Source organism: Hippopotamus amphibius, chromosome 5 (assembly GCF_030028045.1).
Source record: "Hippopotamus amphibius kiboko isolate mHipAmp2 chromosome 5, mHipAmp2.hap2, whole genome shotgun sequence".
Classification (NCBI taxonomy): Eukaryota; Metazoa; Chordata; class Mammalia; order Artiodactyla; family Hippopotamidae; genus Hippopotamus; species Hippopotamus amphibius.
The window spans coordinates 49710591-49727723 of NC_080190.1; the positions used below are offsets into that span (position 1 = coordinate 49710591).

The window sequence follows — 17133 nt, forward strand, 5'->3', positions numbered from 1 at the left end:
CAAACACCTTCAGGGTTGAGTTGCTGTTTGAAATGGACTATGTTTTGGACATGAAGTGGCCCAGGGTTGCAGATAACCAGATGCCCTGTGATAGATACATTCGTATAGCCTGCAAGATCCAAGCCAGGCTGCGTGATGAATGAAAATACTGAGCCACGTTTTCAATCTCATGCCTCCTGGGATTTACTTAACAAGGTACTTTAGGAAGGCTTCCTCGATGCATATAGGAAGTTAAAGCATTTAATAGCTTCTTTCTGTCTTTTATATCATCACTTGGTAGTTGGGTGCAGGATATAAACTTCTTTCTTTGAGACAGTTTTGTTTAATCTCTGTAGATTCAACTGTCAGCCATGCCCTAATCCTATGCAAGGTGGCTACTTAAAAAGAGCATGCTTTTTATATTTTCTTTCAAAGAGCTTTTATTATAGTTTAATTTTTTCTCTTGGGGGTGGAGAGAACAAAGGGAGTTGTTATTTTATCCCACTAAATATATAGGAAAGCTGAATCTTAAAGATGTGAAATATCTTGGTTGGGTTGCCATGCTGGACAGAAGAACTGTAGAGAGGTTCAAACCTGTAGTAATTTTTGTAGATGTTTTATAGCCTAGAGAGGTGGCTACTCTGTTTATTGCTTCTCCCAAATGAAAATTAACTGTGGAAAGGTAAATAAAGATAGTATTTATTGGCAACTTGTTTCATCTTCTCTAAAGTGATTGCTTGTTAAGAAACAGGCCAAATAGTATCAGTGTTGTACTAGCAAAAGGAATACCCAGATTATAGCTTAAATTGATTTAACAAACACAGGATGCTTCTACGTGAGTATTAAGTGATTTGGCAAATATCTACAAGAATCAAGTTGAATATGCATTTTTGTATAAATGTGGAATTTCTAGCAAAGGAATTTCAGTTAATAAAACCAAACTTTGCTTACTAAGAGTATATAGGATTCAGTGTATTGACTGTTAACCCTATGTGGTTAATGTAAATATGTGGGTTTTTTTTTTTTTTTCTGTTTCTCTTAATTGAACGTTCCTGGAAAGTATTTTGTTGTTTTCAATCTCTCAGAAACAGGATTTTAAATATTTCATAAATGTTATGAAACTTCTGTTTCTTTTATTCTGCTATATGAAAAAAATTAATAGGGTTAGTAGCGTCTCCATTTTTCTTTTATGATTGTTTTAGCCAGGCCAATTTAATTTTAAGCCATAGATGTATTTTTACTGTATTTATCACACTCTGTGGAATTAAATTAACAGGGTGTATTTGTACACAAGGGAGTCAGCAGGTACGTATATCTATTTAAGTGCTATTTTCTGCAAGGTTATGGTTAACTTTTAAAATTCTGTTTTAAAAGTTTGCCCAGCAGATGTATTTGATTGTGTGATTTAGCAATCAGATGACAAAATTCAATCTTTTGACCTTACTTTTAGCCACACTAGTAAATGCAGTCTTGGGTTAATGTGTCAATGCCAAGATATACCAATTATCTGTGGTTATTTTGTGATGCATCAGTCTCATGGGGGAAGCGGAGTATAGTAATTTCTTTACTGTTGTACAGTAGTTTGTAAAAATCTTTAACTTTTCCTGAAGAGTAATTTTTCTTTTTTCAAAGGTTCTGAAAACTGAATTCCATAGCCTGCTCACTCATTTGAAGTATGTCATTGTTTTATAGGGTTTATTTTTAGGAAATTATAGCAATAAAACCTGAGTCAGTCAGAGACACTGCTGGAACCAGAACCCAAGCTCCCTAACTCCTCATCCAGTGATACATGCCTGAGGGCCTTCATGGAAGGAGAGGGCCACTCTTTGCCATCTTTGTACAGTGTCCCCAGTTGTGGTTGGGGATTTCCATGTAGTAATGTGACTTACCTGGCTGCCTGGTAGATATTTTTCCTTAAGGCCTTTCTTTAGTGTTAATCATCATCTTATACACACAATCATACACTGTGTGAACGCCCTTGGAAATTACATCTGTAGGTGAGGACACATCCGGCACACTGTCTCTGCCTCTCGTGGGTCACTTAGAACCTAGATGTCCTAACTCCCTCTGGGATACCATGCTGGTCACCATTTCTTATTCCTTTCATGATTTCTCAGTTGCACCTCTCCAGGTTCTTTAAATTGATTGGCCCCAAACAGAGAGGGGTTGGAGCCGTGTTAGGTGGAGGCAGTGTCGTGTAGTGGGAAAACACTGGAATGACCACTGGGAGATTTTGGCCCCTACTCTGCCTGGAGGAGTTGGTCCCATAATTGTTCTGTACCTCAGTAAAAGGAGGTTGATTGACTAGAATTTAGTGATTCTGAATGTATATCAGTTTTGGGGGGAGCTTTTTGGACTTCATCTTTTTCCATAGCTGAGATTAGTCCAGTGTAAGTGGTTCATGACCAACTTTTATTCTTAGATCAGGATTTTTCATCCTCAGCACAGCTGACATTTTGGGCTGCATAATTCTTTGTTGTAGGGACTATTCTGTGCATTGTAGGATGTTTAACAGCATCTCTGGTCTCTACCCACTAGATAACATTTGCACTTTCCCAGTTGTAGTAATCAAAAATGTTTCTAGGTATTACCCAGTGTCCCCTAGGGAGAAAAATACCGTTTACTCCCCCCCCACCCCCCCACCCATTCCTGGTTGAGAACTGCTGGTCAAGATTATCTGCAAAGTGGAATCACTTTGGATTCAGAGGTTCTAAATTTCACTTCTGGCTTGCTCATTTTTTTTTTTCTAGCAGTGTGACCTTTAGCAAGTTACTTAACCTCTCTCTGCCTTCATTTCCTAACTATAAAACCAGCTGATCCTGTTTGTGTGGGCTGGATGTGAGGTTGTATCCAAACCTCACCTGGCCTGGTGCCTCCCCAGCAGTAGGCCCCTTAAGTGGTTAGTAGCCTTTATTTTCTGATTATATACCGTGTGTTAAATAGTTTGTCCTTCATCCCAAATTAAATGATCTTTTATCCATAGTAGACGTCACTGTGTTTGGATTTTAAATCCTCTTGTCCAGGGTGCATACTAAATGTGTATATCATAATTAGCAAACTTAAGCAGCGAAATTCTCATTCAAAATTGTCCTTATATGATAGATAATAATGGCGACAGCTAGACACAGACTTTTGGAATTGATGTGCAAAATACTGGGGGAGAGTACATTATGACATACTTACGAAGAGAAGAGTAAATAAAACTAGTTTAACACGGACTGAAATCCACAATGAGATTTTAGGTAGAATATCATGTACCAAAGAGTAAACATTTGGGCAGCAAAACAACAATACCTCCTTCTTTTAAGGTGGGCAGTTTACTAGCCTTGGTATTTTCTTTCCCTAAAAATTCCTCTAGCTTTCATTGTCTTTTAAATGTTTTTTGCTTTAGATGTTTTCTTTACTTGGCATATATATCTTCATACCATTCCATAGTGTTAAATCTTTCTTTCAGTCTCTAAAACGCTTTTTGCTTTATTCCTTTTTTAACTTCATTTTTAGATTATTGAATTGACAATACCATTGATGGAGAAGGGCAAATACCAACTCTTTTTTTCTTTTTAGAGGGGAATATGTTATTGCTCTTTGACCTGTACTCCTTATTTAAAATTTTAATAGCTGTGACCTGAGTCAAGTTCTGCTTTAAAATATTAAAAGACCTTTTGTATTGTTCTTTTTTTTTTTTGAAACAAGAAACATTATTTACTTTATTTTTTTCTTTCAATCTTTATTGGAGTATAATAGCTTTATACTGTTGTGCCAGTTTCCGCTGTACAACAAAGTGAATCAGCTGTATTTATACATAAATCCCCATATCACTTCCTTCTTGAGCCTCCCTCCGACATTCCCTATCCCACCCCTCTAGGTCATCACCAATTACTGAGTTGATCTCCCTGTGTTATGCAGTTGCTTCCCACTAGATATCTGTTTTGCATTTGGTAGTGTATATATGTCAGTGCTGCTCTTTCACTTTGTCCCAGCTTATCCTTCCCACTCTCCCCTGTCCTCAAGTCTGTTCTCTACATCTGTGTCTTTATTCTTCCCCTGCCACTGAGTTCAACAGTACCATTTTTTTAGATTTCACATATATGTGCTAGCATACAGTATTTGTTTTTCTCTTTCTGACTTACTTCACTCTTTATGACAGACTCTATGTCCATCCATCTCACTACAAATAACTCAATTTCATTCCTTTTTATGGCTGAGTAATATCCCATTGTATACATGTGTTGCATCTTCTTCATCCATTCATCTGTCGATGGACATTTAGGTTCTTCCATGACCTGGCTACTGTAAATAATGCTGCAGTGAACATTGTGACACATGTACCCTTTTGAATTATGGTTTTCTCTGGGTATGTGCCCAGTAGTGGGATGGCTGGGTCATATGGTAGTTCTATTTTTAGTTTTTTAGAGAACCTCCATACTACTTTCCATAGTGGCTATATCACTTTACAGTCCCACCAACAATGCAGGAGGGTTCCCTTTTCTCCACAGCCTCTCCAGCATTTATTGTTCCTAGATTTTTTGATGATGGCCAGTCTGACTGGTGTGAGGTGATACCTTATTGTAGTTTTGGTATTGTTGAGTCTTTAAACTGTTTTTTTTTTTTTTTTTTTTTGCATCTGCTAGTAATATGACAGAATCATCTGTTATATGCTAATTTTGTGAGCAGCCTTATTATTCAGGCTTGTTTATGGCCTTAAAATTTAATTTAATTTTTCCTATAAAAAGATAATATGATTACCAAGTGACTTTTCAACAGTATATACTGTAAATAGTGGTGTTCTCTGTCCTGCTTTTTGATATTGTTCAGATTGAAAAAGTAAATGTTAATGTGTCTTTTCATAGAAAAATTATTGGAACTTTATATAACTAAAAATATTTGCAATTTTTTCCAGAAAGATATTGAATAAAAGATAATAAGTTCATGTTTGTTTACCAAGCTATTTCTAACGTTGAAAAAGAAATGAAATAGTCCCTAATTACCCTATCTATCAGTTTAATTAGAAATGTGTTAATGTTCTGTAAAGAAAAATTTGTGATTTTATGCCTAGGTAATCAAAAATGTATGACCTTATAAATATAATACTCATGTAAAACACACATCCGGCATGTTTCTCTGACTGGTACTAGAACCTCACTAAATGATTAATTCATGAGTACTTTCTGTTACGATCTGTATTATCCACCATTTGCCATTTTCTTTTTCTTGTTGGTGTTTGTTGTAGGTACCAGCAGACAGGTGTTAGGTGGCTGTGGGAATTGCACTGCCAGCAGGCAGGAGGAATTCTGGGAGACGAAATGGGATTGGGCAAGACCATCCAGATAATTGCCTTCTTGGCAGGTCTGAGCTACAGCAAGATCAGGACTCGTGGTTCAAATTACAGGCAAGTGCTCCTCTGCAGACTGTCAGTCTGTGGAGCTCAATTAATATTTCATCAGATGTATTGCTGTGGAGGAGGGTCTTGTGAATTATTGATGACATTTCAATTACAATATTCCTTTAATTCTTTTAGTGGGGGACATCAAAGGAAAATTTTTACGAGACAATGGAGCTGTAGGGCAGGAGAAATTAAACATGTAACACTTTTAATGAATTCCAGGCATTGATGCTTCATTTTGCAGATGAGCCCCACTAGATATTTTGGGTCAATACAGTGTCTAAGGTTAGCTTCTACAAATGGATTGTTTACAAACTCAATTATGTTAATATCAATAGTTTACACAATATGGAATTTTAAATTAGACATAATACCTTTAGTTCCATTTATTAAATTTTACATTAAAATATTTGTTCTGGCAGGAGACCAGGTGAGCATTACAGTAAGTACAAAGTCTATTCAGGGGGAAAGTTGAAGCTTTGGAGAATTTCTTTTATAATCATTACGCGTGATAGCTTTTATAGATAGTGCTTTTTTTCTTTAATGAAGTTATGTACTTGTCTGCTCACTATGCTTTCTACTCCGTCTCCCAGTCTTTAAGAATTTTATATAAATTCTAAAGCCAAAATCTAAGTGACTGTAAAATGGTAGAAAACTATTTTTAGGTTGTAATTTTTATTTTCTTTAGGAATTTAAATAAACTATTAAAACTTTAATATTCTGAAAGAATAAGCATTTAAACTGTGTTCTGTGTAGTAGGACTGAAATAGTTTATCTTGAAATCCAGTGAGTATTTCCATATTTAAGCTGTTAATTGACTTTTTATGTAAATCAGTATTGGTAAAAATAATGCTAGGTAAATTATGTGGAATATTTAATCTTGAACCCAGATAATCCAAGAGCTCCTTGGATTCCAGTAGGCTTACCTAATGAGTAGCAGCAAGATAGTTACCAGATGCTTATGTCATAGAAACCTCAGGCACTCATAAGATGTGATTTGGTGACCCCTTTAAAACAGTGTCAATGTGCCTGAAGGCAGCAACAGCAGAAAGTTACTCTCCTACACTCTGGTTCATCATCAGAGAAATGTTTAGTAGAGAGCCAAAAACAAACCGTAAACTATTGAGTAAAGAACTTTTTTTTAAATTATCTTCATAGTTTATTGCTTTGTTTTTAATCCTTACTCTTTTCATTAATTTAGCAGATCAGCATTTACCATGAGCAGTACTTGAAGTTTTAGAATATTTTAGAAATACTTATATAGCTGTAGAAAGGGAAAAATGTATTTGGAGATTTTTAAATACTAAATGTTCTGTTATTACAAGGAAGTTGTGTTGAAGCAGAGTTTTTTCTTCAGATATTGGAATTCTGTTACATTCCATGTGAAAACATTCCACTCCAGTGGAAAAGTCAAAGTTGAAAATGGGCATTTAGTATTTTCTTGTCTATGTATGTCATTAGTTTACCATTTAAAAAAGGTTTTCTTTGTTCTGAATAAGCTCTTTGGTTGGCTTGGCTCTGCATCTCTTGTTTTTTGTCTTTGTTTTGTTTTTGTTTTTGTTTTTGATAACTAGAATGTCGCAAGCTGCCCCAGATAGTTGCTAGGACTGTCTTTCTTTCCTTAAATGATTTCTGGGATTTTCTTCTTTCCCATCTCTTTTCTTCTCTTCCCTTCCTATTACCATGAAACTTGTGTGGAGTCTAATACGCTGGGCTCAGGAAACCTAAAGTCATCCCTGCAGTATAGTTTTGATCGAAAAATTAAAACATGCTCTCTCGAGTGGTGACAATCCTACTAGGAGTGAAGTGAGGGCTAATAATGAGCAGCAGCTGTAATCAATTAACTATCAATGCGCGTCTCCTCTTTTCCATAATGAAGTAGTGCGGCATGTTGGATTATAGCCCAGATCGTCTTTATTAAAATAGTATTGGTAGAAGTGGCTTCCCAGAATGCAGTTATACATCAGCCAAACAACTGGGCTCTTTATGAATAGAGGTGTACGGAGCAGCTTTGTCCCTTCCACGTGCATGTGCCAGAGCAAATTGTATAACATTTTTCTCACAATTTTGTAATATGTCCTCCTCTGAAACGAGATGAACTCGGAATCCTCCTCTGTGTTTATGTCCTAAAGAAAAATAGCCAGATGAACAGTCAAACGAAGTTCTGTGTGAGCCAGCATTGCTTTGTGGGCTGTGTACATTTCCTCTGAACTCTTGCAAGCTGTAGATTTGGGGGCCCTAATTTGAGATGGTCTTAGTGTTGTAATTTTAAGGTCAACGATCCCTGAAACCATGGAAGTCTCTAGGTTACCAAGAAGGAACTTCATGGTAAAAGAAGTTTTTTATTTTTGCTTCTTTAATGTGTTTTGTATGTGTGTTTTTAAAAAAGAGGGAAAAGCATATTTACATGTGGTTAATAAAAATCCATACTGGTGTTGTATTCCCAGTTCATAATGTATACACTAACTTCTTTTCACTTTGCCATTCGTATTATAATGATAGGCTCCCCTGAATTTTATGATGGAGAGGAAATAAATTATTTACCTTTCAAACTTTAGTAAATACTTCGAAGTCTTGGATATCACTTAGGAAATTCCTAATTACAAATAAATGGCCTGAAAAAGTTAATAAACTTTCAAAGGTAAATATTTTTACTTTGTAATTCCTGGTAAGTTCAAGGCTGTGAATGGCAGATTTCCATCCTGCAGGTTGAAATGTTTTACCATGGAGCTATTGGCTTGTCGTAAACTCATTAGGTAATCAATGATAATCAAAGATGAAAGGAATTGTAGCCAGTTTGGTAATTGATGCTAATCACTCTAGTACATTTAGCCATTTCGTTTTTCCTTTAAGCTCATCTCACTGGAAATGAGGGTTGGAGAAGGATGGTGCAGTTGACGTGACTGTTAATGGGTTTGATTGCCCCTTCTGTGGTTCAGGAACAATCTAGGTCTGCTCCTAGATTCCCCCTCAGTGTGAAAACCTCTGTAGTCTTCTAATAGACAGAATGGCAGAAATTAAAGGGCATGATAATGCCAGATAGATGTTCAGCCAGAATAAAATACTGGCCTTAAATGACAATGTAGCAGTTGGCAGAGAGCATGTTGTAAGAAGAGCAAAAATGCCATGTAACCTACAAAAGCATATGTACGTATTTATGTTTATTTGAAAGTGAGTTTGTTTTTAAATATTTTAGATAGGTTTTGATTGGTTGTTTCCTAATCCCTGCTAAGTGCGTATTGATAACTCTTTTTAATTCCCCTTGGAGGATATAAAGAAGTTGGTGTGTTTAATCCTCTTAGAAAGGAATATCATCATGGAAAGGGCCAGGGCTGAGTCATGCTCTCCCCAGGGCGTTTGAGGGGGGTGCCTGCCTTGGGGAGGGGCAGAGCACGGCTTGGGAATTCTTCAGGAACTGTCAGCTCCTGGCTTCTTGCAGGCTGAACCCATTCTGCAGCACAGAGGGGCAGGGACAGTGACTATAGCTGGAGGTTGGGAGGATTTAGAAGTGGGTGGAGGCGTTTTGTTACATTGGAGAATAAGGGTAAGCCTCATTTAGGTTGTGGCTTGTTTTTCTGCTAGAACTACAAGCCATTTTTCAGTTGTGCAGATTATTTTTAATATATCAAGCACTGTGTGGTTTACTCTAGTTTGCCAAAAAAATTTTAAGTTCAGGAATCATTTATTGAACTCTAGCAAGAAAATAAAAATCACCCACGATCCCGTAACTCAGAAATAATCTCTTGACATTTCTGAGTAATTTCTTCCAACCTTTAAAAAGTTTTCATTTAATAAAGCCAGTATTCATTCCTTACCTCTGTGGTCTAGACATTGAGATGGTTTGAAGAAGAGGCTGTCCCTCTACCCTGAAGGAGCTTAGGAAGGATGTAGCGCATGTGTACGTGTGTGCGCGCACGCGCGCGCGCGCGCACACACACACACACACACACACACACACGGTGATATGTGTTATGACAGGGTTAATGTGGGGTCCTAACTGGTGTGGGTGCACCAAGGAAAGGTCCTTAATGTACCTGGAGAGAAAGGGACAGGGAAGGGAAGAAGCTGAGGGCTGAGGGACAGGTAGAGGGTGGCTAGGATAAGCGGTAAAGAAGGGACAAGACAAAGGCTGAGAATCAGAGGAGTATACACTTTGTGGGAACTAAAGATGATGCTGGCAGGGGGAGTGCTGAACCGCGGGGGCCAGTATCAGGGTGGGGGCCCTGAGAGAGGCGAGGCTGAAGAGCTGGGAAGAGGTCAGATCCTCATCGTCCCATGCTCCAGGGTGAGGGGTTTGAATTGTCTCGAGAGCAGGGGACAGACATGAAAAGGCTCTTAAGCAAAGGGATGAGGCATTCAGATTTTGTTTTCTTGAAATGATTGTGCTAGAAGGTGCATAACCCAGGTTAAGAGAGGATGGTGGCCAGAAGTGGAGTATTAACAGTGTAGATGGAGAGACAGGGTGACTTTGAGAGGGATTTAGGAGGTAGATGTGACGTGAACTCAGTGCAGGTCAGATACGATGGAGAACAGGAGCGGGGCAGAGGCCTGAATTTCCAGCTGGAGTACCTGCAGAATGTATGACTGTTCTTCCAGTGGGTTAGGAAACATGGGAGGAGGGCCAGGTGGGGAGAGGATGACGTGTTGTCGTGGGGACATCTGAGTGGAGAGATCAGCCGGCAGTTGGCCATCCAGGCATGTGGTACTTTGGAGTTCAGGAAAGAGATTGGGACTGGAGATCTAGATTCGCATGACCGGTGTAGAGAGAGTAATTGAAACTGTGGGAGTTCGTGAGATCGCATGGGGAAAGTGTGTGCTGTGGATCTAGCTTCCGATATTCAGCATCCTATTGGGCAGAAAAAGGTAGAGGTGGAGGATGACAGTTTAAAAATTGCCACTGACTCTGTTCCAGGATGAGTGAGAGGTAGGCCAGGCGGGGCTCCAGGGTCCTGTGTCAGTCTTGGCTCCTGGTCGCCTCTGGCAGCATAAGATGAGCGTGAGTCTAGTGTTGAAGAGATTCCCATAGTTAGTTTAACTTTTGCTTAGTTTTCATTTTATGCACCGACTGACACCCATCTCCCAGCGGGACTGAAGATGCAGCAGCTCCAGTAGTAGGAGCATTGATGTAGCGGGGGTATGGGCTCAGACAAAAGGCACACCTGTTCCATGGTAACAGGAGGGAAGGAAGGCAGGATGGTACCAATTCAGTCAGGTGCCTATGCTGTACAATGGGTCAGGATATTTTGACTGCAAGTAAAAAAATACTGGCCTCAAATTGGGTTAAATGTTCATATAATGTGTGATGCCCCTAGAAACCTGCAGAGGGGCCAGGTTGTGGACACAGCATGATCAAAAGCAGCCCAATGATGTCATCAGGGGCCTGGGTTCTCCTGAGGCCACTTCTCCTTGTGGTCATAAGATCTCCTTGCACTGTATTTCCTTGTTCACATGGAGCAGGAGAGACCAAGAGAGGAAACTCTTCCCGACCTAGATTTTGTAAGTCCTTCCTTACCATGAGCGAGCCAGTCTTCCCAGGCCCCTCAGTGGACTGGTGTTGCCAGGGGAATACTGTGTGCTGACAGGTCGCAGGTGACTATGATTCTGGCCCCGCCCCTCTTCGCCATAGCCAGGCAGCAGTCAGAGTCCCATTGGGTACATGTCTGGAAAGGAAGAGGGGATACCTGCACAAAACTGTTCTGTTCGGAAGGAGAGGGGAGAGATGGATGTGGAGATAGTGGCCACGACCAGCTTCTTGGCTCCTTGTGTGTAAGTGAATTGGGGTGATTCCATAAATAATTTGGTTTTCTAAACGACTTGTGAGCATTTTCCAGGTTTTAAATATTCTTCAGAGATGATTTTAATGGTTATATGGTATTGCATTATAGATATTAATTTAGTCTTCATATAACCTGTATGATCACTATTATTATTGTTCCCATTTTAAGATGAGAAACTGAGGTTCAGTTAGTGTGTGCAGAGCTGGGATTCAGACCTAGGCAGTGCTCCTAACCACTAGCCTGTGCTGTAGTAAAGAAATAGGATGGTGTATTCAACCCTGCTCTTATTTACAGATGTTCAGGTAGCACCCTCTTTTTCCACAGTACAGATAATGCCACAGTGTGTATCCTGGTACACAAATGTTTGTCTTGGGATCACTTGGTCAACACGTGACCCTTAAGGCTCTTGCTACGTAGTGCTCAGCTGCTTTCCGCAAGAACTGCTCAGCTTGCACTCCATTGGCCGGGGCTTTCTGGGAGAAACAGTCACTTGATGCTCAGCCACTGGTTTTTTGTCATGTGGAGAAGTGAGCAGCACGACGAAGGGAAAGAGCAGACTGCAGCAATCAGGAGACCTACTCGAGGCGTTGCTCCGTGTCCTGGTCACGTGGCGCCTTGGGTACACCAGCCTTCAGTGGCCCTAAGCACTGCAGGATTTCTGTCCTGCTTGCTTCCCCGGGCTGTGAGATTGATTGAAATCCTGTGGGTGAAAACTCTTGGTAGACTATAAAGCTTCAGGCCAATTGAAGATACTCTTACGTTCACTTAGGTTAAGATATACCATGCAGTGGCTTCCCTAATCTGGAATAGAAGAGAGAAGTATTTTTGTTAGGTGATTTTTGTTTGATTTTCTTTTACTTTACAATAGACATTATCTTTTAATGTATTAGCTGGTGTTTCCTCTTAATACCTGCACCCACTGATTGATGAATGGGTTGGTAGGGATTTCACTAGCTGGGTTTTATCCTCAGTAGCTTTTTCTTTAAAGAAAATATCAGTAAATTTCCAAAACTAGGATTTTCTTTTTTGAGCTATTAAGTATTTGTTTGTATCTTTTTTTGTTTTTTGGCAGTTGATCATCCAAACGCTGTCATTCATGGTTGTCTCTTCTTGGATGTTTTGGGTGCAGGTTCGAGGGGTTGGGTCCGACTCTAATTGTCTGTCCAACGACGGTGATGCATCAGTGGGTGAGGGAATTTCACACGTGGTGGCCTCCATTCAGAGTGGCAATTCTGCACGAAACTGGGTCCTTTACCCACAAAAAGGTAACATTACAATACTTCAGCATCTTTTTGCTTATTTTGTTTTACAGCCCTCCATTGTACGTAATTGTTTTTGCCTGGATGCATTTATTTCTCAAGTGTATGTTCCTGTGTTTCTTTTCATGCATTTAAACTTATTGTTATTGATTTAATTTAGAGCCCTGTATTTTCCAAACAATTACAAATGTAGGTTTTATAATTCTAACCGTCCATGGTGGTGACAAGACATGTTCTTGTCCAGTGAAACGCAAGCCTGATACCTTGAGTGGGACCAGAAATTGGGGGGCTTGCGTGCAGCAGTTAAACTGGCTGGATTTGGGGCGTTAGTGGCTGTAAACAGTTTTAGGAAAGTAGGTACAAAATGTAATATAATAACTCTTAATTGGTAAATGCATTTAACATGCTTTTAAAATGTTTTTAATGAGGGAGAAGAGCCTGCCATCTTGAGAATTTTGTAAGTTGTCACCTTTTAACTTGCTTTTAAGTTAAGTTGCTTTTTGTTCTCTGAATCCTTGATTACCATATAAGTATAATCACTGTACTTTGTTGCATTTCCTCACTTTCTTGTAGTGTTAACCACATTGTCCAAAAAAAGAGGTTTATCATCTGTTCTCCTGTGGGTAGCATAGATAGGTTGTATTATCCTTTGTTAATTCCTATCTTTGTCTACCATCTAGACTGTAAGCTCTGCAGGGTGGAGACTGTGTCTTCATCATTTTTGTATCCCAAGTGCCCTATAGCAGAATAGTTAGTAATTACACATTTTCACAGTGGGTTTGCAGGTTACTCTGTAGACAAGAAGTGGCAGTTTGTTATGAGTTCTCTCTGTCCTGAGTTTCAGAGTTCTTGAGTGAGGTCTCGGTGCCCCCTTGAGAGCAGTGACCGCTGAAAGAGCTGCTGAGTGTTTGCCTTGCTGAGTTAAATACATGTGAGCCGCTGAACTCCAGTATCTTTGTAATTCTGCCAGTACCCCCTTCCTCCAAACTCCCATTTTGTTCTTGATCATGAGTAAGCAGAACTTTTGATAGAGGTGAATCAGGAGCATCTGTAATTTTGTAGTTCAAGTTTGGTGAGATGGAATGTTGCTTTCACTAGCTATTGTTAAAAACCTGCTGACTTTGCCCTGAATTTTAGGTGATAAATGGAAAACAAATGAGTTGAAATAATTATTGAAGTGGTGTAAATGCCGCAATCAAAAAACAAAAACACTGTTTGTTTGTTTTGGTTTTTGTTTTTGTTTTTTAGCAGCATGAAAATAACAGTTTAGATTGTTTTTCTAGTCAAACTAAATTGTTATATAACTATCCTTGTCATCATCCTCGTAAAACATTTTTGATTGCTTTGTTCACTTTCATTGTCTATTGACATTTCATAATGTTTTGTATTGCAAAATCTGGTACTAGAATTCATTAGTTGATGAATGTCTTTAAAAGGCAAAGCTTTCATATGTTCCGCTTTATCTTTTTATTTTCTTTTCTTTCACATCGTCATCGTATCTAACTCACTTGCATTTCCTCTGTTATTATAGCCTGAAGGACAACTTTCATGTAGATGAAACACGTAGACTTATGAATGGAAATAGAATTGACGTTTGTCAGTGTCTCTGTTGGTGAGACTTGCTTCTTTAACTTGCTTAGAGGGCAAACAAAACCTTAAAGAAGAGATTATTTCACTTTTGTTTACAGTGATTTATACCTTCGAAGATGTCTGGTTATGCACAGACATGCATACATATGATTGTTCATAATTTTTTTTAGTACTTAATGGTTTACCAAGAACTTTAACTTGGAGTTTCTTATTTAACTTCTGAGGAAAAGCAGTAGACTTGTGTTTTGACTCTGACACTTAACTCTTCGGACAGTTCCTTTTCCATTATAAAGTATCTCAGATATCTAAAGATATAAGCTGTTATGCAAAAGATCGAAAAGATGTTCTTTTGCATCTTTCAAACCATACTCTCCACTTAGAAACACAGTTTATTATTAATATCAGTTTATTATTTGTGATGACATTGAAAATGTGTTAATTCCTCTGCACAGGCCTTGTTATAACACTTGCAAGATCGGAACTCTGGCTTCTGGATTAAAACACTGAGTGGCATTTTATCCCTTTGCTTCTTCCTTTTGTATTTGTGTGTACAGATCTTTGTTACCACCCCATGCACACCCGTTGGCTTACGGGTGTGTGTTAGATTGCAATAGGGTTTATATTTCTTGATCACATTTCAGATATTCTGTCAGTGCAGGTCTGTCCTCTAAGCCAGCATCTAATGTCTAACTTCCTTTCCATCCTTAAAGGCTGAAATTTCTTTTTTCAATGGGGGAATTTTCTGTGCCCACTGGCTGTCCTGTCTAATGAAAAAGCGATGCTCTGGTATAGAGACATCCAGTGCTGGAGAAAATAGGGAAGAGAAGAGAATTTCTATTTGGAGAACTTAAATGTGTAATAATGCCAGAATTATTCTGTTTATCATTCAAATAGATTATTTTTAAGTTTCTAATGATTTGTTGTAGCTGGTAAGATGTAAAACTGAAAATTTTGGAAGTTGTTCATTTAGAGAACAGATATCAAATGATCAAAGTTTCTAAATTGAGCTCATCGATCATTTTTCTTCCCTAAATTGCCTTTTAGCGTCCCACCTCTCTCACCATGTGATCCTATATTATATTTGTTAATATTCTCTTTGGTTGACAGCATAATTTTGAATTATCAAATGCAGACCCAGCAACCATGCAAAAAAAAATATGTGGATAATATTTTCAACCAAATCATCAAATCAGATAAAGACATTTTCGGGCTCTGAATCTCCTTTAATGGTCAGTTGAAATCTCATTTACTAGGAATCTAAGATTTTCCTTTTCTCATTATGTTTTATGATCCTTTTTTTCTAATGGAGAGAAACTTGATATGTAAGTTGATGAATATTTATTTGCTGAATAACTATACACACAATATTGCAGGTATTTGATGCTATTAGGGTTCCAAAAAATGGATATGATATTTTTAATTGACCTTGAAAAGCTAACCATTTTCTTGGGGAAAGAAAATATATGAAAAGATAGTAAAAGAAGGCAGTTTTGTAATACTTATCCCATAACTCACAACAGTGGTGGCATCTTTAGCACTGTGTTGTAAAGTTTATTTAATTATTAAGGACCCTTTTTTCAATTTGTTGGAAGATGTGTAATGAGAAATTTCTTGCTTATATTCTGAAGTGGTTGTCACTTTATAGCTCTCCACCTTTCCCTGCTTTGTAGGATATAGTAATTCTGTGGAATAGTTTTGATAATTCAAAGAAATTTATCATTTTGATCCATTCGTGGTATTTAGAGGCATAGGATTAGGAAATGCAACAATGGCATAAAGATTTAAAGGCATAGATTTTATAATTACCAGACCAGGGTTTGAATCTTGGATCTGCCATTTTATAGCTTTGTGACCTGAGGCAAGTCACTTAGCTTCTTTGAGTCTAGTTTGATCTGAAAATTGGTAACTTTTGGTAATTTGGGGTGGAATTTGTTGGGTTAACATGTGTGCAAATAAACTTAGTGTGGTCCCCAACATATAATGTTTACTTAGGTAATTCCTACTATTAGAAATGAAGAATGTGGTACACATCTTCATCTCAGTACTTGAGAAAAGATGCTCTGACATTTGTGATTGATTTAATATAAATACATTTGAGATAGAAGGTTCACACCTGCTTTATAAAAAATAGTCATGGTCGTTCACATCTAGATCTTCTCCCTTCATGTCTAGGTACATTCAGTGGAACAGAATGTTAAAGTTCTTTTTGGGAAATGCAAGGGGTGACTGAAGAACAGACCACACAAAAACATAGCCATCTGATGCAACTACCATCACATGTTCTTTAAAAAGCCCCATCTTCTGAAACACTAGCATGAAAAGACTTGGCTTTTTAAAAAGCTGAAAGGGAGTCAAGTAAAAACATAACAAAAGTAAAAAAGGGCCACATGGTCCCTCAGGCATCCTAAATATTTCAGACCCATTCCACATACACAAATTATAACGCAAAGTGATGTAATTCCTATTAACATTCGAGATGGTGTACACACCTGATACAAGAAATGATAGATGCTCTGCTTGTTCTGTGAGGGATATTGTGAAATTATGTTGCTGGAGCCCTTTTTTCCTTCATTGTCAGCACAAATCCTTGTTTATTAAAGATTTAGCTTGAAGGAAATTTTAATTAATTACAGGTGCAGTAAATCCTGCCTGGGAAGCTGCCGTGCTGTGTTTACCATGAATGGCCTTCATGTGCCTGTGCTCCACTCAGCTCTCCCCGCTGCCTGACAGTGTGATTTATGGCTGTTGTTTTCTACCAGTCCACTGTTTGCCCTCTAGGAGGGATTGGTCTCCTGAGCCTCCATAATAACAGCAGCACTTTCACAGACATCTTTTAATGACAACAGCACTGCATTCAGTAAGTCAGGCTAATTGCAGATGTACCCTATTAATTGCAAAAACTAGGAGAGGTTACATATTTTACAAGCTTTTAATTTGAAACCGCCCGAGATGATTTGTCTTAAGTGTTTGGATAGAGACGTCCATAATATTCAGGAATTCACCATTATTGAAACTTCGGTCTAGGCAGTTATAGAATTCTGAGATTGAATCAGGTAAAAACAGTCTTCGATGTGTTTTTACCCAGTGGCTAAGTGGAGGTTATATTTTCAGTGCGGGCATTAAAATTTTTTCTTACTCTTTTTAT

At 38.3% G+C, this 17133-nt stretch overlaps 1 protein-coding gene across 4 annotated transcripts in view; it reads left to right on the forward strand.

Annotated features, from left to right (window-relative positions):
* The window catches only part of ERCC6 (ERCC excision repair 6, chromatin remodeling factor), a 71294-nt gene that overhangs the window by 30325 nt on the left and 23836 nt on the right, over nucleotides 1-17133 (forward strand). For all 4 annotated transcript variants that reach the window (XM_057734592.1, XM_057734591.1, XM_057734589.1 and 1 more), the window contains exons 7-8: nucleotides 5210-5368; nucleotides 12269-12404. In XM_057734592.1, the coding sequence (XP_057590575.1) occupies nucleotides 5210-5368; nucleotides 12269-12404 (295 nt within the window). The remainder of the gene's footprint in view (nucleotides 1-5209; nucleotides 5369-12268; nucleotides 12405-17133) is intronic.